Source organism: Lates calcarifer, linkage group LG6, assembly GCF_001640805.2.
Source record: "Lates calcarifer isolate ASB-BC8 linkage group LG6, TLL_Latcal_v3, whole genome shotgun sequence".
NCBI classification, from domain to species: Eukaryota; Metazoa; Chordata; class Actinopteri; family Centropomidae; genus Lates; species Lates calcarifer.
Window position 1 is genome coordinate 68,223 of NC_066838.1, and position 23,466 is coordinate 91,688.

General features: G+C 41.1%; 1 protein-coding gene across 1 annotated transcript in view; it reads left to right on the forward strand.

Annotated features, from left to right (window-relative positions):
- The first annotated feature begins 6,260 nt into the window (after positions 1-6,260).
- LOC108900460 (protein SOGA1-like) overlaps positions 6,261-23,466 on the forward strand; it is a 115,038-nt gene continuing 97,832 nt past the window's right edge. The window contains 4 exon segments of the mRNA XM_018701506.2: positions 6,261-7,512; positions 7,514-8,035; positions 16,208-16,309; positions 16,757-16,879. Of these exon segments, the coding sequence (XP_018557022.1) occupies positions 7,033-7,512; positions 7,514-8,035; positions 16,208-16,309; positions 16,757-16,879 (1,227 nt within the window). The 5' untranslated portion in view covers positions 6,261-7,032.

The window sequence follows — 23,466 nt, forward strand, 5'->3', positions numbered from 1 at the left end:
CTTATGTGAAAACACATTTTGAGAACTTAATTGCAGACATTCAACACTGTTGATTTGAATGAAGCTGTACAGTCTATCAGATGTAATTCTGTGGATGCTGCTGTAGGATCATTGGCCATGAATAATTTAAAGACTACATGATTTCAAATGCACCCCTCCTGCACATAGGAATATCCATTGGTGGGCTGTCAGGGCTAGCAAGGCCTTCTCTGTTGGCCAAACACTGTCACAATCACTGAATTACTTTTTTTCCCCATTAATACTATATGTATTAAATTGTTTCTAATAGTCTATTCTCTTCATCTCATCTAATTTCCTTTTGGTTACGTTGCTTCCAATATAGTCTGTTTATGTCAGAGCTTTTATCCAATCAGATTTCAGCCCTGTGTTGCCAAGTTCAAATTCAAATTTACAGCAAAATAAAATTATTAAATGTGGATTGCTTAATATCAGACCTCTCTCGTCTAAAGCCGTACTAGTTAATGATTTGATTTCAGATTATCATCTCGATCTATTCTGTCTTACTGAAACCTGGCTGTGTCAGGGTAAGTATTAGGCTAGAGTAGTTAGCCTGAATGAATCCACCCGCCCAAAATATTAATACTCACATACCCCGAGACAGTGTTTGCATCTAAGCCTTACTAGTAAGGCCTAATGCTGCACTTGTAGCACCAAAATCCCAACTAGTAAGACTTTCGGTGCACTAGTTGACGACTAGACCAAACTAGTAAGGCCCGAGGTCTTACTAGTTAACTAGTGAGCCTCAAAATCGCCTATGTGTAAACTAGTGGCTGCTTTTTCGCCTTACTAGTTAAATAGTAATGCACAATTTTCCGCACTAGTTAACTGGTGAGAGCCAAACATGCTTACTAGTGCTACTAGTAAGGTTCAGATGGTCCACTAGTGGCACTAGTAGGGACATTTTTGACCTTATTATTATTATTAGTAAGGTACAAAAAGCATCACTAGTAACACTAGTGAGAGCAAAAATGTCCACTAGTTACACTAGAGCTAATTTGTCTTTACTAGTGTAACTAGTAAGGCTAAAAGTCTCTACTAGTTGAACTAGTAAGCCTCAAAATGCTTACTAGTCACACTAGTTGCACTAAATGCAAATTAGGAGGCGGGGACTTGAACCCTATTGGCTCTACAGCTAGAATCCCACCCCTCCAAAATTTAGCCCTTTAAGGCCTTATAAGCTTTCATTATTGCTAACTGCCGACTCCTAGCTCACGGTCTTTGCAGAGTAAAGCATGCTTATTGTCAGAGGAATTATATTTTCTATTAACAGTGACAAGTTATTCAATGGTTATCCTGTTATGTTGATTCACTGCTTGCTTTATTTCTCTTTTTGCCTTTGTAAAATAGCAACACAAAGCATTAAAGCACAAGTCATTTACTATTGTGAGCAAGTTAAACAGAAAAGCAGCTCCTCCTGTTTGCTGCTGCTTCTTTCCTTCCTTTTAGCAGGGTCACATGAACATGTTATCAACCAAAATACTAAGAGAGGAGGATCTCAATCTCTAATTCAAAATAAAAATCAGTTACTATTGAGCCTTTTTAAATGCAAACTTTGTAAGTAAGTAACAACATATAAATAATCTACTATAGTATTGCAGATCAGTAGCATAACTCATCTAACATAACTCATCTTAACTAGTGCACATTTTGTTTTGCAACATGTCGACAACGCACTAGTCAGCGACTAAGGTGTACTAGTCGACCACTATGGCGCACTAGTTGACAACCAAGGCGCACTAGTCGACATCTGTGCACAACTAGTTAACTAGTAAAGCTGTAGAACAGTCTTACATGTTCACTACTGAAATTTTATTTTGTTACTAGTTAACTAGTTGCGTGCAGATGTCGACTAGTACACCTTATCGTCAACTAGTGTGCCATAGTTGTCAACTAGTATGCCTTAGTCATCGACTAGTGTGCCTTAGTCGTCGACATGTTAAACAAAATGCGCACTAGTTAAGCTTAGTCGCGTACTAGTGCGGACAAAGTGTCAATTAGTAAGAGAAAATTCCCAACATGTTTGACACATATCCTACATGATCACTCAAGTTGCATACATTACATTACTAGTGAGACGAAATGTACTGTACTAGTTAACTAGTAAGTCAAATTCGGTGTCACTAGTTAACTAGTAAGGGCAAAAACGCCTGCACTAGTATTACTAGTAAACATTTTGGCCCTTACTAGTTACACTAGTAGGCATTTTTGAACCTAACTAGTGGTACTAGTAAGGCCAAAAACACACTGCTAGTAATACTAGTGGACTTTTTGCCCCTACTAGTACGACTAGTGATGCTTTTTGTACCTCATTAGTAACACTAGTAAAGTCATAATTGCCTCTACTAGTACCACTAGTTGAAATTTTTGCCCTTACTAGTATTACTAGTAAACTGCCACATGCAGCCACTAGTGTCACTAGTATCGCTTTAAGATCAACATGTATTACTAGTACGCTGCATGCAAATGAGGAAGACAAAGATTTTGATTGGTGATGTAGAGCTTAAAGGGCCCACACTAACCACTAAGTTTTAGCAGCACTTGATTCAGGACCAGTGTTTGTTTATTTTATCTGGTATTTTTATGAAATGGCATTTAATAATACACAACACACATTCAAAAATTTCTAGAAATTATAAATCATTATTAATTATATCAGTGGGAAATACAGAAAGTTTTTTTTAAATCCAGACATACTAATAAATCAAGTTAATCTCTTAGCACTATATAATGTGGGACAAAGAGGAAGAGGGTGAAAGAGAGAGAGTTCATTCTGAGTTTGGGATATTTCCTTACATTTGGAATAATGGTCTCATCACACCAGAGTGTGATATGAGGTGAGCGGTGACAAATTTGACCCTGAGAATTACAGAGGGAAGTACAGTATATCACCAGCTGTATGAGCAAGATGCTCTGCAGCATTACCAGGTACTACACAGTTAAATTCCTCTACGACCACAATGTCCTGCAAGTCAGATCTGATTCACCCCTAACTGTCACACACCAGACTGTATCTTTACCCTCAGTCCTCTCATTAACACACCTGCATCAAAATAAAAACGTTTTGGTCTGTAGATTTACTAGATTTGTAGAAAACCTCTTTCGCTAATTATTACTCAGCATCTAAACGCGACTGTGTTCCTCTATCCGCTGCTCCGCCTCCGTGTGCTCTACTCATCTTGCTTATTTAAAAAAAAAAACCTGTAGAATTAATCACAATATGGTGATAAATGTCAACATCACAGTGCAGGAATCCAAACCAGAATCAGAATCTCACGGTGGTGCAGACTGCAACTCCCATGAGCACACGCTATTTCATGACGTCACCAGCACATCCTCTGTTGCTTTGATTGAGAGACCCCTAGCGGTAGAAGTGACACATTGTGCGTTTAAATCATTGAACAATCGTTCAAGTTTATTTCTAACAGAAGAAATGTGATTAAAGACAACTTTAAGGCTCAATAAATATAAATGAATTCAAATTTTCACATATAATAATAGAACATTAATGCTATTTGAGGGAAACCATTAATGCCCATGAATGTAGACACAGCTTTAGGGTACTTACAAAAAGGCTCCTTTATTATCAGTATATCGCAGTAAGTAGTATCAAACTGATCATAAATCATATTTAACCACTGTTGAACCTTTTTTTTTAACTACATACAGTGATGAGTAAGCTATGATCAGGTGTTGGAGGTGTTGTTATCTGTTCTATCTAGGATTTGATTTTGTGGATTTGCACACATTTGCATTACACAGCTTGAGTTATGTGACAGCATCAATAATATTATATTCTCCTTGGTGTGTTTGGTGATGCTCCATTAGCTGAAGCATAATTGTCACTCAATATTACTTTGTACATTGTACATGCTTTAACACTCAAAAACTGATGTAATTCAGGTTGGAGCCTTTCATTCACACATAATAGCTGGTAAGATATAAGCAAATACAAACCAAAAAGATATTTTGGAATTATTGTTCCTGTTTCTGTTCTGATTTTTAAACCTTTGAATATTTGAAATGTCTCCTTGAATATGTTTACATAAAATGTTCCTTTTGTCTTGATTTCCTTTATAATGTATGGTGGATCATTCCACTTTTATGTAGGTGGATAAATGTGTCTGTTCTGAGTATGAACATTTTTGTGTAATAAAACATTCAATATTTTTTGATGAAATTTACATGATAAAAGTGGGTTGCAATGTTTTATCATTGCAGCTTGAATAAAATGCTGTGCCTTGAAATTGTCCAAGTTTGGTGTTATGAACTTACAAAACCCAGCTACAGTCTTCTGGGAATTATTCGACAATAATAAAAATCGACCTATTTGTACTCAGATGTCAAATATGGTCTGAAAAATCTACCAGGAAGTGTGGGAGATTTGTAGGAGCCCCACCTGTGGATCAACCAGGCTAACCTTAGTTGTCCCAGATGAATCAACGGCAATCCTCTCATTATCTTATTATGTCATCCTCTTAGTTAGTTCACACTCTTGCATGCTCTCTCGTTTTTTCTACTGACAACAGCCCAATTTTGGTTTTGAAATCAATAAACAATACATGAAAAATCCTCAGGTAACTCCCCATAAGATCTTTTGCAGCAAGATTAACTTACATGACTTTAATGTCATGTTCTAATATAAGGTTCTGTCATATGGCTTTTATTATTTTCATTATTCCATTCATTCAACAAGCAAACAGTACTCTATTCATTCATCATGCAGTTTTGTAATTTTTTTTTCTGGATCTCAGTAAATGTAAGTACTCTTTACTGCTACTTTTAACATGTGCAATTATTCTGCATGAGCATTTACCCAGAAAATATGGTCTTTTAGGACTCAGCATGAACTATGGGTCAAATGCGTGGCCAGCTCTAATGGGCCTGCCCCACATAGTCCCACACCTAAATGGGCCCCATTCTTCTTAGTGTGGGGAGCCAACACTTAGCCCACACTTTGCTCTATCCAACCTAGGGCTGCACCTGGGTCTCATAGTGTGGGGCCCACACATGCCTCGCATTTCACAGTGTTAATGGGCATGTTTGCTCGGTGTCTACTTGCTCTTCAGTCTTTACTCACTGATTACCATCTACTTTTATCAGATAATATCTCATGTTTCGGCAACTATCCTTCACAGGAGTGAGTCTCCATTTGCTAAAAACAACTTGTCACTTTCATTCTGACTTCACTTTCTCCAGTACGCTGCTAAGGGGTGCTAATGGACCATAATGACATACTGTTATATCCTGTCTCGTGTCCTTAGCTTGATGATGATAGCTCTCATGATGATACCGCCTGGCTACACAATGTTTACTGCCTGCCTGGGGCCAGAGCTACAGGATGATCCTAAGGTGTTGGCATCAAGCAGAGAGAAACAGGGAACTCAGGCACACTCCACCACTAGTTACAGCAACATTGTCATTTGAGTTTGCCAGAAATATGTGTTGGCAGTGATTAATTGTCTCTGTTCCCTTGCCTATGTGGGGTATTGATGAGGTGTATAGTAGTTAACTGGCTTGATACTGTAGTGAGCAGGGCTATGGTTTTGTGGATAACTAGCCTTCTTTCTGTGGCCGTCCCGACCTACTGAAAGCAGATGGTGTTTATGTCAGGTTTGACACTAGGGCCTTAGCACTTGGCAGGTTGCAGGTGATTAGAGACCCTGCTAGGTCCTTAGGAAGTGCAGTTTTGGAGTCCACTATCTTAGAAGATAAATCCAGCCAGGAAAATTTGCAGAGTGTAGATTCCCAGACTGATAGCTGTATTAACTGCATTGATACATTCTCTTTCCCCTGCCATATAATTCACATGATAGATCAGCCGGACTTAATGAGGCTAATTTAAGATCTAGACCATAGTTCTGTTTTTGAATTCCACAACATGCGTTTATTATGACAGATTAATTGAGGGAAGGAGTGTTTCACAACACAGCAATGACAGAAAATACTACTGCCTGAAATCAGGAGAGAGAGACTTTTGCCAAACAAAATTAAAGGTTGATGTTTACTGTATGGATTATCTTATTTTGGGGAAATTGTATCGTGTTTTTTGTTTGTTTGTTTGTTTGTTTTATCACTGCTTGTATTTATCTATTGATTACCAATTCCACACAGTGTTACACAACAAAGTATATAACATTTGTTTGTTTTTAGCTTTGTAATCTACAGTGTTTTGTCTTTCTGCTCCTGTCTGTTATGTGAGCTACAGATGCTGTGATTTGTATAAAAGTGATGTGTATAAATATCTGTCAATAAAAAAAAAAGAATAAATAAATGCTGACATTGTGCAGACAGCAGCAGAGAGGTCCATTAGCACAATCAGTAAATGTAGTGTCATTTTCAGAGAGTGGCTGTATGATATATCTCCTGACTGCCTCAAATTATTGCTTTTCATTTCCTGACCTGTAGGCTACAAAAATGTGTTTAATGTATTTTAAATGCAGCTTCCACTGTTTAATTTTATCATTAAGTAGCCTATATAGCCATCATGAACAATGCTCCTCCTGCATCTCTTGCATGAACATTCATACACATCTTTTTGCCTTCTCTTAGTGATCTTTTAATATCCTGTAATGGTGGCGACAGAGAGCTGCATAAATGAGATTCTCTCTCTCCTCCACATCTACATCCCGTTATCTGGGCGGGGAGAGGAAGAGAAGGGGACCATATCCACCACACTACCTCTCTGTTCTTAGCCACAACTGTGCGAGCAGGAACCGGCTCGTAAATGTCATCGAGACAGAGACCCTGAATAGAGAAGAGGAGGATATCTAAGAAAAAACGGAATCATTTTACACATTTAAAAAACGGGAATATATTTTGCTTTTGTTTTGCAGTTTTTGTACTTCCTGCTTATTCGTTCTGTTGCACTGTAGGAGCTCTCATTGTGGCTGGAGTCAGGATCACCTCCTTTTGTGTTGCTCCGCAGTTATTTGTCCACACAACTTCTGCCTCCTCTTTCCCCAACACAGGAGGTTTCATTTCTGTTTTCCTGTTTCGGCCTAAACGGAATGAATGACAAAAACAAAGGAGGTTGATGTCCATAGCTCTCCAACTCACCTCGGCTTCGCCTCGCCCAAGGAACGGAGACTCCATCTTCGGCAAAAGATGGAAAGCGCAGGCGGGAAGGAGGGCTCGGACAGCGGGCTGACGCATCACGCGGTGGACGGGCAGCAGCAGCAATATCCCCGGCCTGAAACTGCAGAGTCCTCTGTGGCGCTGTCCGCTCAGCCTTCGGGCGAGAAGAAGAGGATAAACCGTGCACCGTCACCGGCCAGACCGAAAGATGTACCTGGATGGTCGCTCACAAAGATCCGCGGAGGGATTGGGACGCCCACCCTAAGCGTCAAACCAGGAGCTATTCATCTGGGTAGCCGCATTTCCAGGCGCAGCCCCGTGGGAAGTCTTACCGGAAAGGACAGTAAAGCGGAGAAAAGCGGCGGTAGCAAACTGGCGGGCAAATCCTCCTTCTCCGCTGCTGCGTTGTGCAAGAGCCTCGGCGACCAAGGCGGCCAAAAGCACCGGCGGGCGGAGGAAGGTGTCGGACGCCAGTATAGGATCTGACGATTTATCCAAGGATTCGGGCTGCGCCCCAGGGAAGCTGTCACCGACCGACAGCAGCTCCGAGCTATCGGACTGCGCCTCTGAGGAAAATAAACTCTTCGCGGAGGCTGTGAACAGCGACGTTGAGTCGAGGAGCAGCCGAGTCGTTAGGCCGGGCGGAGATAAGCCGCTCAGGGATGGTGCGTTGTCGGAGAGAGTTAGTCATCACAGCGCCGCCAAGACCGCCTGCTCTTCCGAGGAGAACGAGGACAAGGGCCGTCTGTCCTTCGGTGTGGAGACCGGGGAAGGGAGCATATCCCCAGGCGAGGAGCGCTCAGTCACCTCGTTTGACAGCAGGGTGCCAGCAAGTACATCTCTGGCTTTCTCAGACCTCACAGAGGAGTTCATGGACGGCATGCATGAGGAGTTTGTCAGGGAAATAGAAGAGCTGAGATCGGAGAATGATTACCTCAAAGTAAGTCTAATATAGCCTATATTTCTCCAATGTCAACTCTAAATGTATGGATTCAGATGTCTAGTAAGTTGCTTTCCACGCTACTTTGTCAAATGTCAAAAAAAGACGGGATTTGGCACCAGGGACCCCAAGGGAAAGGTTTTTAGACAGACAGCAGTAAATATATGTGTCTTATGATTAATTCAGTTATCATGGCGTTTGTTAGGAGGTCAGTTAGGTTTATTTACCAGTTCACTCTGACTTGATTCCCAGTGTGTGGAGATTCCTTTGGATGCCATCCAAGGCCACTCACCACAAAGAAGATGTTATGAATAGAGAGTCTGCAGTAGCACAAGCCAAACATGCAACCTTGCAGCCAGATATAGCATTTTGGACAGACAGTGGCTCTTTAGCATAATTCCCCAGCTGTTTTTCCACCTGCTCACGTGATGGAGGTGAGGGTGTAATTTTACTCAACAGCCTGAGGGGTTGTCAGTCTTTAAAGAATACAGTGAAATCTGCTTCATACTCCCAATATGAGTACTATAACAAAAAACAGATGATCACTGCATCATCACAAATAGGCACTGAAACATAATATACATGGATCCACCAGTAAAGCACATTCATCCTCCCTTGAGAATGATTGATTAGGATAAAGATCAATTACATTAGCATCTACCCTAAGCACAAGCTCGCAGTGACCAGACAAGCCAGTAGTTGTAAGAGACTGAATGGGGGAGGTAATTGATTAAGCACTTGCCTAAACAGAAGGGCAACCCAGTCTTTTCCCAAGGAGCTCACAGCAGTGTTTGAGAATTTAGATTTGACAATGGTTATTGTCACTATGTTTTTTCATTTCAAAGCTGGTCCTTTATTCTGTAGCCATGGTCTCACAGCTGAGGGGGGTTTATTAATCAGGGTGGTGCTACTGAAACATTTTTTGTCTTAGCACACCTGTTGCTCTTATAAACACTGAACCATGATGCATATGCACATAAATGTAATATATTTTACTAGTTTAATGTTGTTAGTTTTTTTTACATTTATTTGCCAGGGATAATATAAAAAATATTAATCTTGTACCAGATTTAGCTACTAGCTACTCCCCCTTTCTGGCTGCAAAATTCTTTTTCATCATGTGTATCCTCTCAGTTGGTGCACATTTGTATATCTGTATGTGTGTGGCAGTCCATTGCTGTTGATTGTCTATAGGACAGCATGCAGCAAAGCTACTGAGCTACCCCTTGATGTTCATGCGTTGCAGTAGTGCTGCTGTGAAATGACAATTGGCTTTTCAGAGTCTGCATTGAGCTTGTTTCATCTGCTTATTTTCGTGAGATGTTCCCCAAGTTTCAGTCTTCAGTTTTGCCTCTTCTTCTGATTCTGCCCCTTTTGTGCCATCATTCATTCATTCGTTTTCATTAGTAATGCAGTCATGATAGACAATGGAAGTGATACTGCCTCCAGCACTTTTTGTAGTGCATTGCAGTAAGAAGTGAACATTTAAATGGTTCCCCTTACAAAGTCTCTGGTTTCATGTTTTTATATGATGCGTTAACTCTAAAATTCGTTGTTGACAAATTTTTATAATCATAAGTCATTGATTATGTTGACAATCGTTGCAGCCCTAATCCACACATCTCTTTTAAGTGGTTTTTACTCAGCATAAAGTTCAGCAACTAATTAAATGATTGCCCAAGCCCACATGCTGGACATGATTAACAAAACATGGGCCCTTACTACTGACCTGATATCACAGCTGAACCTCACAGAGGCTTACAAAGATGGGGCTTTCTGGAGTTAATTTTGTAGAAATGTCTGACCTGTGACTGCCATTTAAACTATTAGTTGAGCATCTATGCAGCTTGTATAGATGACTGTTTGAGCCTACTCCTTATTTAATTTAAATATTCAGATTATCTTACATTGCAAAGAATTGCTTTGGTCATACAGTTTGCAGAACATTAAGCTGCTCTGAATGCTTGCAAGGCTGCTTTTTTTCTCCTGTATGTACTGAGGTAATTCTCTGACCTCTATAAATGATGATACAAAAGTACCCATTTAGTAAGCTTATTTTACAAAATACTCTATAATTATGCTGGACTCAAGGCTGTTTTTTCTGACCTGAAATGCTAATATCCTAAAAATACAAAAGACATAGTACATGTGACAAACAGACACATGATTGCAGCTTTTATGTCTCTCGTGTCATGCTTTGTTGGCATAGTAAGGTACTGATGGGTTAAACAAATGTAAAACCCATCCAGATCTGCAGTACCTGTGTTTATATTTAAGACCATATGGTCCATTTCAGACTCAGATGGCTAGATGTGTGTGGTAGTACCAGGAACCAAGGCAAACAATATAATCTCATTATTTTAAAAATGATAGTTTAATATTTCAAAAACATGTTGCTTGTTTTCTTGGTAAGAGTTAGATGAGAAGATAAATACCATTCCCATGTCGGTACACTAAGCATGTAACTACTGCTAGCAGCCAGTTAACAAAGCACAAAGACTGGAAACAGAAACAGATAGCCTGGCCCTGTCCAATGGCAAAAAAGTGTCATATAGAGGCTAATATGATGTATTAATATGACATATTAATTAGTGAGATTTATAAGTGCCTAGGTACATATTGCTACTTTTGGACAGTGAGCTGTTTCCCCTTATTTCCACTTTTCATGTTATGAAAAGTTAAGAGTCTCCCGGCTGTAGCAGAACTACTTAGGCATAAGGTCGATGATCGATTTCGTCTGATATCTGCGGCCGCATATCTTGGACACTCAGGTGAAGAGAGGGGCAGAGCTGTCAACTGATCACCATCTGGTGGTGAGTTGGATCAGGTGGCGGTGAAGACTGCCTGACAGATCTGGTAAACCCAAACTTGTAGTGAGGGTGAACTGGGAATGTCTGGCGGAGGCCCCTATCTGTGAGATCTTCAACTCCCACTCTGGCAGAATTTTTTGCACATCCTGGGGGAGGTCGGGGACATAGAGTCTAAATGGACCGTGTTCAAGGCCTCCATCATGGAGGTGGCAGCTAGGAGCTGTGGGCGGAAGGTCATCGGGGCCTGTTGAGGCGGCAGTCTGAAAACCTGTTGGTGGACAGCAGCGAAGGTGTCACACTGCGGTGAGGCTTGTCTTGTCTTGGGATTTTGGTCTTGTCATTTCCTGTTTTATTTTGAAGGATTTACTCTCCTCTCGTTTCAGAGCACTTGCCCTTCCTCATGTGTCACCTGTGTGTGTCCTGATTACCCATTGTCTCCACCTGTTTCCCATTACCTCTGCGTGTTTAAATAGTCTGTGTCTCCTTTGTCTTGTGCCAGGAGTGTCTTCGTCCGTTCACCCTGACTTACCTCCAGCCTTGAAACCACAGCCACAGTGCTGCCTCCAGTAAGCCATTGTTCCTCTGTAAGAGTGATTTTTTTTTTTTTTTTTTTTTTTTTGTAATTTTGATATCTCAGTTTCTTGCCTTAGCCTTAGAGTACTTTCATAGTTGTTTGTTTTCCTCCCTTTTGGAGTGATTTTGTTTAACTCTTTTATGTTCATAGCTTATCTTAGGTCCTCTGTTTTTTTTTGGGAAAGAGTTTTATTTAGAGCTTTTCTGGTTTTCCTCCTGTTGGAGCGTTTTTTGTTAAATCCTTTCATAGCCTTTTGTTTGCCTCCTCTGTGAGTGATTTTTGATTTGTTCTAACTTTATTAGCCACTGTTCATTTGTTTTTGGTTTTTTTGTTTTTTTTTCCTCCTTTTTTGAGAGTGACTTTTTGTTTTTGTTTTCTTAACCGCCCTAGGAAAATTTTATAGCCTCTGTTTCTTTGTCATTCAAGTGAGAGAACTTTGGTTGTTAATAAAGTCGGTTTTATTTACGTCATCTCTGCGTCTGAGTCCTGCCTTTAGTCCCGGCCTGACAGAACGAGGCTGTTAAGCTAAAGAAGGAGGCCTTTCGGGCTTGGTTGGCCCAGGGGTCTCCTGAAGCAGCAGACAGGTACCAGAGGGCCAGGAGGTATGCAGCTTCTGCAGTCGTGGAAGCAAAAACTCAGGTGTGGGAGAAGTTCAAGGAGTCTATGGAGAAGGACTTTCAATTCAATTCAGTTTTATTTATATAGCGCTGAAATCACAACAAAAGTCATTTAAGGCACTTTTCATATAGAGCAGGTCTAGACCATACTATTTAAAATAGGGGGGCGGGGGTAATCAATCTACATGTGCTTCGACAACTTGGAGAAGGCCTTGTGGGGGGTACTGAGGGAGTATGGGATACCGTGGGTCACTAAGGCCTTATACAACCAAAGTGGGAGCTGTGTCCACATCCTTGGCACAAAGTCAGACATGTTTTCAGTGGGTGTTGGACTCCACCAAGGGTGCCCCTTGTCTCTGATTCTATTTGTGGTATTCATGGACAGGATCTCAAGGTGCAGCCAAGGTGAGGAGTGTGTCCGGTTTGGGAATCTTAGGATTGCATTGCCGCTTTTTGCAGACAATGTGGTTCTGTTGCCTTCATCAGACTGAGACTTCCAGTGTGCACTGGGATGGATTTGCAGCTGAGAGTGAAGTGGCTGGCTGAAATTAGTTTCCTCCGCAGGGTGGCGAGGCTCAGCCTTAGAGAGAGGGTGGGGAGCTCAGACCTCCAGGAGAGGCTCAGAGTAGAGTCGCTGCTCCTTCGCATCGAAAGGAGCCAGCTGCGGTGGTTTGGGCATCTGATCAGGATGCCTCCTGGGCGCCTCCCTTTGAAGGTTTTCTAAGCACGTCCTACTGGGTGGGTATACCTAGAACCTGCTGGAGGGATTATATATCTCATCTGGCCTGGGAACGCCTTGGGATCTCCCAGGAAGAGCTGGAAAGTGTTGTTGGGGAGAAGGTGTTCTGGAATACCCTGCATAGCCTGCTGCCACTGCAACCCAATCCCGGATAAGCCGAAGAAAATGGATGGATGGATGGATCTTCTTGTCCAATTCTGTGAATAAAAATAATAATAAGCATATTTCTATTATTGAACATCATTATATAATAATTTCTCAGATACACTATAGTTAAAACCTAGTTATAGAGTCAAAATAAGCAATTCCTGGCTAAAAAAAGATGTGGAGTACTGCTGCATCCTGTACTGTAAAGTGCTGTTACACATGACCAACAATGAAACCATCTGTTTTTAATGGGCTAATCCCAACAGTGAACACATCTGTAAAATTTGTGTTTCCATGTTACCTCTGAAACAATAGCAGCATGCTTCTGTGCTAAAAGAAAAACTCATTGAAAACAACCACAACTTCTGTAGTTACTCTTTACTAGGGATCGACCGATTATCGGCCGGGCCGATTATCGGCGCCGATATTCGGCATTTTGACGCATATCGGCATCGGCCGTTTTTTTTTAATCCGCCGGCCGATAAGAGATCAATTTAAAACGCGGTTATTCTGGCGCTGATGCAGCCGCGCCTCTCTGTCTGTAGTCACTACTCTGTCTCAGCATTGTCCCGCCCACAGCACCATCTGATTGGTTACACACAGAGCCATGGCAACAGCCAATCAGCAGTGAAAGCTGTGCATGCACAGTGCTCACACACAGAATAACTCTGCTTTTTGCACCACAATCTGGTGCTGCTCAATTGGGACTACTAATTGATTTGAGATTCACATTTCTGTGCAAATTTTATTTAACTTTGTTTTGTTGACTTTATAAAACTTCAGGAAGCTATTTATTTATTTAATTAAAATTTCAGTTAACTTTATAAGGGATGCTGCTGACCCTGGGAGCTCCCTGCACTTTTTGTTTTTGTTTGGACTTAAAACAAAAATAAGTGAAAGATAAAATAACATTTCAGTTATATTGAAATTTTGGTAAACTTTATTTGCTGTAGAAAACTTTACGGGAGATATTTATTTGTTTAAGTTTTAATTTAACTTTATAAGACATGCTGCTGAGCCTGGGAGCTCCCTGCACTTTTTGTTAGAATTTAAAAAACAAAGCTGTCTATTGTCTAAGATAAAAAAAAAAAACCTTTAACATGTTGCAAATCTGAAAAGCTGTTTAATAAACATATTTTTAAAGGCATTTAAACAAAGTTAAGCGCCGGAGTTTGTATTATTCAAAATTTTTATGCCATTTTTATTGCAAATGAATATCGGCTCCAAATATCGGTTATCGGCCTCCTTGACTACTAATAATCGGTATCGGTATCGGCCCTGGAAAAACCATATCGGTCGATCCCTACTCTTTACACTGCAATCTGGTGCCCAGTCATGCCCATGGATGTAGGCCTAGTACAGAAAATTGACTGTATATGATTTGGGTTCATAACGCAAAATGTAAAGATAAAATAATGTAAACATAACATAAAACAACATAACATAAAGATGCAAAAATGTTGGAAGTTCAGCCACTGTGCTGAGGGCTGTTATCACAACAGATGTGCATGAGCTCAAATTTCTAACATTAACCCATCTGGCTCACTAAAATCTACATCTGATTGGATTATTTCTTCTCCTGACTGTCTTGTTGCTCTCATAACAGAAACCATCTTTCCTGTTCTTCTTTAGTTAGTTGTGAAAAGCAGGTCAGTGGACCACCTCTCTCTCACCACATTAACTTGTGATTCCCTTGTTTTGTGTCCTCACATTCCCCCCCCCCCCCCCCCCCCCCATTTCATTCTCCTCTTTCCTCTCCTTTATAGTCACTTCCTTTCATTTCTTGCCTTTCTTTGTCTTTTCTTTTTGTAAATTAATTTTTCTCTCTTTTTTCCTCTTCTCTTTTATGTCTTTCTTTCTCTTTCCTTATTTCCTCATTCTCTTATCTCTTTCCTCACAACATGTTTGCGATTCATAATAAATGGTAAATGGACTGTGCGCTTTTCTAGTCTTTTCGACCACTCAAAGTGCTTCAGATCACATTCACCCATTCACACCATTCATACAGCACTAGTTCTATACAACAAGAGCTTTCTAACACAGACACGCACATTCGCACACCGATGACACACATTGGAGGCAATTTGGGGTTCAGTATCTTGCCCAGGGATACTTTGGCATACGGACTGGAGGAATCGAACCACCAACCTTCTGATTGGTGGGCAATTGCTCTACCTCAATGAGCCACAGCCGCCCTTACACATACTGTGTATTCTGCAGGTGTTGGAGATATGGACACACCCTAACCCACTGTTCTTCTCTGTCATGCTTTCATAGTCCACGCACACGCACACGGAGCTTTGTTGTTGCTACAGTCAGAGCTCTACAGAAGCTGACCCATTTTATTTTCCCAGTTTATAGTCAACACACACACCCACACACTGCACACACTTTGAGGCACACCATTGTGTAACATGTGTCTTACTGTCCTATAAAGCCCAGTGACCCAGACTTCTTCTAGTGGGGTGATGTTAAATTTATTGCTGACACGCTAAGCACACAACCTTAAATAGGATTCAGAGGGATGATGCAATTCATGCTGTCAAGCTGAAATTAATAATAACAACCTAACTGTAAATGAATCATATGAACTGGCTGATTTGTGAGTGGTATTTTAATGTCATGTGTGTTAAAATATTTTTATTTCATATTTTGTGTAGTGTAGAAATTTCTTTTCTTTCCCTTTAATGCTTGCTTCTAAAAAGACTACATTTCCCTGTGGGGACTGTTAGTTTTCAATAAGGTTATCTAATAGCCTGACCCTGATCTTTGACCTTCTTTGTACTACCTCCTGGGAGGAAGAGAAAAAGGAGAATCAATACAGTTTCATATTGTATTACTCAGTGCACCATTCTGAGGCTTAAATATGTAGATCTCTGTTCCTGATGACCCCTTTTATCAGACTTGAGAGAATGTTACAGAGCAGATTATTTTAAGAAGACACTAATTGTTGTAATGGATATCCTGATCATGAAGATGAATATGTGGTTAATGACAGCGAGTGGTGATTAATGAGATGGATTATCATTGTTATAAAGTTATTGGACAATGTTTTTTGATGATGATTATGATGACTGAATGCTTGTATCTGTGACAAAGATGCTGAAAGCAATAGCGACTTTTATTAAACATTAAATGATCCTCTTTATGACCCTGACAGATGATTGTAATGTGGTCAGCACTTTGAGTGGCACAACAGCAGATACTGGAGGACTACCTGGTTCACAATATTTCATGTAAAAATGACAGATGCACTTATATAGCCTTCTTTTTCACTATGTCCAGGATGAGATGGAGGAGATGAGGTCTGAGATGCTGGAGATGAGGGACATGTACATGGAAGAAGATGTCTACCAGCTGCAGGAGCTACGGCAACAGCTGGAGCAGGTATGTGTGTAGGGGGATAGACTAGAGGCATGGTCTTTTCTAGAATCTGTGCTCTCATTTTCTTTGATCTCTTGATTAGGAAATTTCTATCTAGAAAATGGAAAGAGGCTGTAAAATGTTTTGAAACAGGCAAGTAAGATGGTAGGTAATCATCATCATGTCATATTTGAGCAAGAGGTGTTACACAAAACCAGGTACATTCTGGATCATCAAAATGACCCTTGAAAGGAAGAGTTTGAGTTTTTCATTTAATACATTGCCTTAAGCTGCTCAGGATAAAAAGCAATACCACTGTTTTATGTGTTTGTGTTTGACTACATGTCCTCTGTTGTATTTTAATGGCTATTTGCAAGGCAAATTTTTCCTGAGGCCATGAAATAGTGAAGAGAAGTAACAATGCTTAAACAGTTGACAACATAATTTGCTCACACCGCATGTGCTTTTCAGGCAAATAAGACGTGCCGCATCCTGCAGTACAGGCTCAGGAAGGCAGAGCGGCGCTCTCTCCGTGTGGCCCAAACAGGGCAGGTAGACGGAGAACTGATTCGAACACTGGAGCAAGACGTCAAAGTAAGTGTGTCAATGTGAAAGATAAAGAATAAGGAGCAAAATGAGATATGTGAAATAAGATGTTATTGTGCGGCTGTTAGTTTACTGATGTCAGATTTATTTCAAAATGGGAAGTCAACTGGGACATAGTAAGCTATCTTATCTTTACCTCCAGTCTACTCTAAAGCACTCCATTATCAACAACAAAACAAATAGAAAACAAATACCAACCCTGAAAACTCAGCTGTTGGCTAGTTAATTAGCAAGCAAGCTAATTCAGTTTCAGCTAAAAGTCTTCTCCAGGAATCAAAAATCTTTTTGTAAGGAAATATTGAAATATATAATAGATATTTGTTCTTAATCTTAATACAGTCACTGTTAACTACAGAATTTAATTTTTCAGTTGAGTTTTTTGTAGATAAGAATCTGCTTGCATAAATGCTTTTTGCACCAAAATATCTCTAAATAGAAAGCCTACAAAACTTTTTGCCCTTAATTTTATACAGTCACCTCAGTTACAGTTTATTTTCATCCCAACAGTGTTGAAAAACTGTGTGTACCACACTGTGAACTCAGAAATTTGTTTCACTCCTTCCACTTCCACTCCACAGCTAGTGGAAGTGAATAGTAAAATCAGTCTTAAGTGTTGGAGATGACATGACCAGACCAATGTCAGAGACACCAGAAATAAAAACATAATCACTGTTGCCCAAGATTTATGGACTATGGCTGATTAGTGTCATATACATACTGTGTTTTGTTGTGGTGCTTACTGAGTTGTTTTTATGTATTTTGAGACAGTTGTCATGACCCACTTCAACGCTGTTGAAGTCACAAGACAGTGATGAGGTCAGGCTTCCCCAAATATATTTATGGAATCAGTCATTCAGTCACTCAAGAAAGCACCACAAGAGATTAATTTCCTAAATGCACTTACAAACACACACACTGTCTTTTACACACTGTAGAGTCTGTCTAAGACTATGTACACACACCATTCATTCCAGTCACCTCAGCAATCCTCAATAAAGGCCAGTTATACACAAATACAGGGTAAAACTTGTGTGTGTGTGTGTGTGTGTGTGTGTGTTTGTGTTTTCGCACTGACCCTGGACTGTGGATTCAATGCCGTCACATTCATGGCATTCCCCCGACATTTTCCATGTGATGGAGGATACAATGAGGCCTTTATACCCTCTTAGAGAAAGACTGTGTGAGAGAGACACTGTAATGTCACTCTCTAAGGGCTTTCGCCTGCTGTTACTGTCTGTCTCTCGGCTGTTGTCTCACCATCTGGTTGTTTTGGAAGGAGGTAGGGGAGAGGGATGAGTGTATCTGAGGTTGTACGTGAATGTGTGGGGCTGAATGGAAAAAAAGAGGGTATGTTCACTGAAAATTCAAAACAGCCAATCAGAGTGGAAGGATCGAAGGAGGGCACACAGAAAACAAGTCTGAAAGAGAGAAATACAGAGAAGAGGAAATCTAACAAAAATTAAAGAAACACATACAGAAGAGGGGAAAACAAGGAAGTATTCAAGAGGGATTAATCCAACAGAGTGTATGTGGAAATCTGACTTGAAAATCTTTAACTCTTTAGAAGCCAGTAGTAGCATTGGGATAAGGAAGTGGAGAATGAGGGCAGAGATGACAGAGAAAACAGACAAAGCTTGAGAAAAGTCTGCATCTTTTGGTTGCATTAGTATAAAGAGATCAATAACACAGGAGGCTGAAAAAATATATCATGATCAAGCTAAACACTGGACTGAACCCCAAAAAGCACTCAGGACACTGACACAGTTCTGGTGCGGAAACGGTGATCTTTATTGATTCAAATTAGTTCTTTTTAGAAATAGAGGGGGGTTAGAGCTGGGGAGAGCGAGGTAACTTGATGGGAGGCCGAGGAAACTGGCAACAGAAGCCAGGGACCATGAGGAGTTCTGCAGCAGGGGCGGACAGCGGTGCAGGAAGCGGAAAGGCTGAAGCACAGGGGAACAAAAGCACAGTTAGTGCCAGAATCAAAAAAATGCTGCAATTAACTCTGATTACTTATCAGTATTGAGCTGAGGCAGGCTAACGGACGCTCCCAGGTCCTTGCAGAATGCCTTCCATACCTGCGAGGTGAACCGGGGCCCCTGGTTTGACACGATGTCTTGGGGTAAGCCGTGGACTCTGAAAACATGGAGTGTGAGCAGGTGTGCAGTTTCCTGGGCTGTTGGGAGCTTAGGGAGGGGAACAAAGTGGATACCCTTGGAAAAGTGGTCAACAATGGTGAGTATGACTGTATTACCTTCAAAAGTGGGGAGGCCAGGGACAAAGTCCATGGCTATGTGGGACCAGCAGCGGATTGGGATGGGCAGCGGACGTAGGAGTCTGGCAGGAGGCTGGTGGGATGCCTTACTTCGAGCACAGACAGAGCAGGCCGCCACAAAGTCCTTGGTGTCTTTAGAGAGGGTCAGCCACCAGAACCTCTGCAGGTTGAATTTGATGGTATTCTGAAGAGAAACAGAAGATTAGGAGGTGTGTTGCCTGGGCTAGGCTGAGATTGCTTGGCCTCCCTCATCAGCGTTTCCACCTCCCAGTGGGCAGCTGCCACAATGCAGGACAGAGGCAGGATGATCTCTGGTGTGATGGTGGATGACTCTGGACTGGTCTAGCAGGAGAGTGTTCTGAGAGTTCTGATTGCGAGTTCCTGGACGATAAGACAAAGTGAAATCAAATCTACCAAGGAAAGGGGCCCACCGAGCCTGGTGAGAGTTGAGCCTGCGGGCGGTCTGCAGACAGGCCAAGTTCTTATGGTCTGGTCCGTCCATACAACAAAGGGATGTTCTGCCACCTCCAGCCAGTGTCGCCACTACTCGAGAGCCAAAACCACCACCAGAAGCTCCCTCTTCCCCACATCATAGTTTCTCCCTGCTGGGGACAAACGGCAAGAGTAAAAAGTCCAAGGGTGAAGTCTTTCATCTACATCAGATCGTTGCAAGAGGACAGCCCCGACCCCCATATCTGGAGGCATCCACCTCAACTACAAACTGTTTGGAGGGGTCTGGGTGAACAAGAACAGGTGCAAAGGTGAAACTTGATTTAAGAGTGGAAAAGGCTGACTCAGCCTCAGGAGACCAGGAAAAGAGTAGTGAAGTAGAGCTGCCACCTGTAATCCCGGATAAATTGGCAGTAGAAGTTTGCAAAACCTCTGAAGTTGCCTGTGGGTCACAATGGTGGTGCTCTGATGGGGTGCAGGAAAAGATCAGTATGTTGTCCAGATAGATGAACACATACCGATTCAGCATGTCTCTGAGTATATCATTGACTACGGCCTGGAACACAGCGGGGGCTAGTTTAGAGAAAATGGTGGCTTGGTGGAAAGGAGCGAATGCAAAGTCGATGACAGGAAGTGGATACTAATTTTTAACTGTGATGTGGTTGATTGAGTCCTCTGTAATCTATACAGGGGTGGAGCATTCCATCCTTCTTTTTGATGAAAAAACCCCAGCTCCCTTGGGGGAGGAGGACGGTCAAATGAAGCCGGCAGCAAGGGACTGCTGCACAGCGCCACGCCCCTGCAGAGAGGCACACACATACACAGACACGGGTGAGGAGGAGGCCGTAAGAAATATACTGCAAGGATACAAATCTGACCCCTCTGTGTCCCTCTTAACTTGTGGCCTATTGTGTTTTATGCATGTATGCATTAAGCACATGCCAAGCTTCTCTTTTACCTGCCTCTCTCAGCCACTACTCTGTTTATTCTGGTAGCTTTATCATTAGCCTGATAAAAACAGGCATTTGCTCCTGCCTTGGTGACTCAACATTGACTCAGCTCTACTGGAAAATCACTATAACAGCAGTTTAAAAAATGGTTATGAATATTAACAGTTGAACAATCAGAATGTCTGTAAACTCAAGTGTTAATACTCAGTATAGCAGCTGTTAAAGCTTTGCATTCCTGACTTATAGGAGAGATGCTACAATTCAAGACCACATCAGGTTTTTTGGAAACCCTCCAACATAGCTATTAAGCCATTAAAAAAAAAAAAAAAAAAAAACGGAAACAAAACACATCATCATAGAGTGGTAGGCTGGTAGGTATACCTTAAATGTGCTAAATATCTAAATAGGCTTAAAAAGTATAGGATGAAAATTATATGTACAACTGCTGCTTGTAAAAATGGTTATTGCTTCACCTTGGATTCTGCACTCCTATATGTAATGGAACCGAGTTTACCACTACAGCAAATAATCAGACCCTTAGTAACAACCTAGCAACAGAAATGATTTGACGAGCTGATGTTAATGCTTTATCGAGGTCTCAGAATTTACTGAACTAAATTGACAGCCTACTGCACAAATAAATGCTTACTTTGTTTTTTTTACTCACACAGATGTAGCTTCTGCAACTGCAAACTTTTACATGAATTTTAAGTTATAGCACCGTGTCACTGACACAGCTAATGGAGAAAGCCGAGGCGCTTTGCTCAAATGACGTTAAAGGACACCCTCGAGTTTACTATTGCGATTATACAACTATTACCAAGAAAGTAAAATGTATATGGCGGAGTAATATTTTTAGTGATGAGTAAGTAAAGATTGAATGAGAAGTGAAATAATGGTGAAAGAGAAAGATTGCGTGAAACTTTGTGCAAATGTATTTGTATGTCTGTATGCATGTATGTCACATGAATATTTTGAGACAAAAACATCTCATTAAATACATCACATGCTCTTATTGGTGTTGTTTTACAGAAATCTTGTGGGTGTCAGCTTGCATGTGACTGTGTGGAGTGTATATGTGTGTTTACTGTGGGTTTGAGGGTATCCATCAGAATCTCCATGGCAATCTCTGACATCATTTCCTCTCCTACTCACACACTACTCTCATTCCCACGGGTTACGGACATCTGGACACACATACAGACACACAGGAAATAGTTGTTAGGATTCTCGTGATCACAGTGGACAAACCAAATTATTTTTACATGTATTATATTGTTGAAGTGGTCAGATTTCAGTGGAAAGTGTCTCAAAATATCAGCGCATAAACCCAAAACTATGATGACAAGTGAGAAAATAAGCTTCTTTGTAATTTGAGTGAACTGATGTCTTTAACTGCATTCTCTAATATTTTGCTGTTTGCTGTTTCTTCAGTTGCAGTATAAAGTTTAGCATAGTGTATCACAAACTGGAAAACCTTATTGAACTTGGGAGTCCTAATTCTAGCTACCCAAATGAGGAGACACCACTGACCACTGCAGCAGTCACTGTAAACCAGGACAGCTGGACAGTACTATGTATAATATTTATGTCACATATGTCACTTATGTACAGTCTGTGCTATTGGTAATTACATATACACTAAATCTAGAGTCATGCTCCTTCTGTTGCTCCCTCACTGACATATGAAGTATATACTAAAATAGTTGTGAGGACCCTAATTGATGAAATAATACTTTCCCTAGTTTCTAACCCTAACCTTCAAAACTACATTGAGTTCCCAGGTGTTGACATTCAAAACATTCAAGGTCTTATAGTCAAACAAACTGGACCCCACAAAGATAGATGCACAAGAGCGCGCGCACACACACACACACACACACACACACGGTCATTTGAATAGCGCTGGGAAGCAGCAGTATCCGGCACATTTATCTGAACAGGGCCAGTTCCCAGCCTCATCTCCATGTTATGTACTACACACTACTGTGTGTGTGTGTGTGTGTGTGTGTGTGTGTTAGTGTTAGAGAGAGGGAGAAAAAGAGGTGGAGAGAGAGAGAAAAGTGGATTCAGTTTAGTAGTTGTCCTGTATAAGCTCCTGGAAAGTGTCCCCCTCTCTTCTGGTCTCTCTCTGGCTCTCTCTCTCTAACAGACATGCACACTCATCCCAACCCCCACTCTCTCATACCATGTGTCATGCACACTGTTGGAACTGATTCCATGTGAGTGTCACACCTTACATCCCTGCTAACAGTTGGATGTGTGTGTATGGGTGTGTAGTGATGATGACGCATTCCTCTGTGAGTTCCGCCAAGAGGTTACCTATTTTCTGTTAGTATTGAACAAAGTACCACTACATTTGCTACATGTATCAATTACCTCTTTCGTTTTAGTGATACATATACACTTTCATTCCAGAAATAATTAGAATCAAACCTTTTGGGGCCAGGGACACCTTACAGGGGAGAAAATTTTCCAAGGACCCCCTCATAATCCTCATGCCAAAAGAAAAGTTGCTGTAATTTTATTATTTTATCAATTTTAAACTTTTCAACCTAACTACTTAAGACATATCTCATAGAAATTAACTTAAATTAAATTTGAATAGTTTTAAAAACTGTAATTGTTGTTCAAATTACATTTAGAAAATGATGATTCACAGACGTAAGTGGTAGGAAAGGGGAGCAATGTTTGCATGGCCTCAGCAGTGAGTTAGGGATTCTCATGTGAGAGGGAGGGCCAAAAGTTTGCATGATTAACCTGCTGGAATTGGGCCCTCAGTATCCTGTCACAGGATAATTCTGCTGTTCTTCTTCCTCACCTGTCAGGCTATTTGTTGTTGCAGTCCAGTCCCAGGCATCACTGTTCACATCAGAGATGTATGAGCTGAGGTGTGAGAT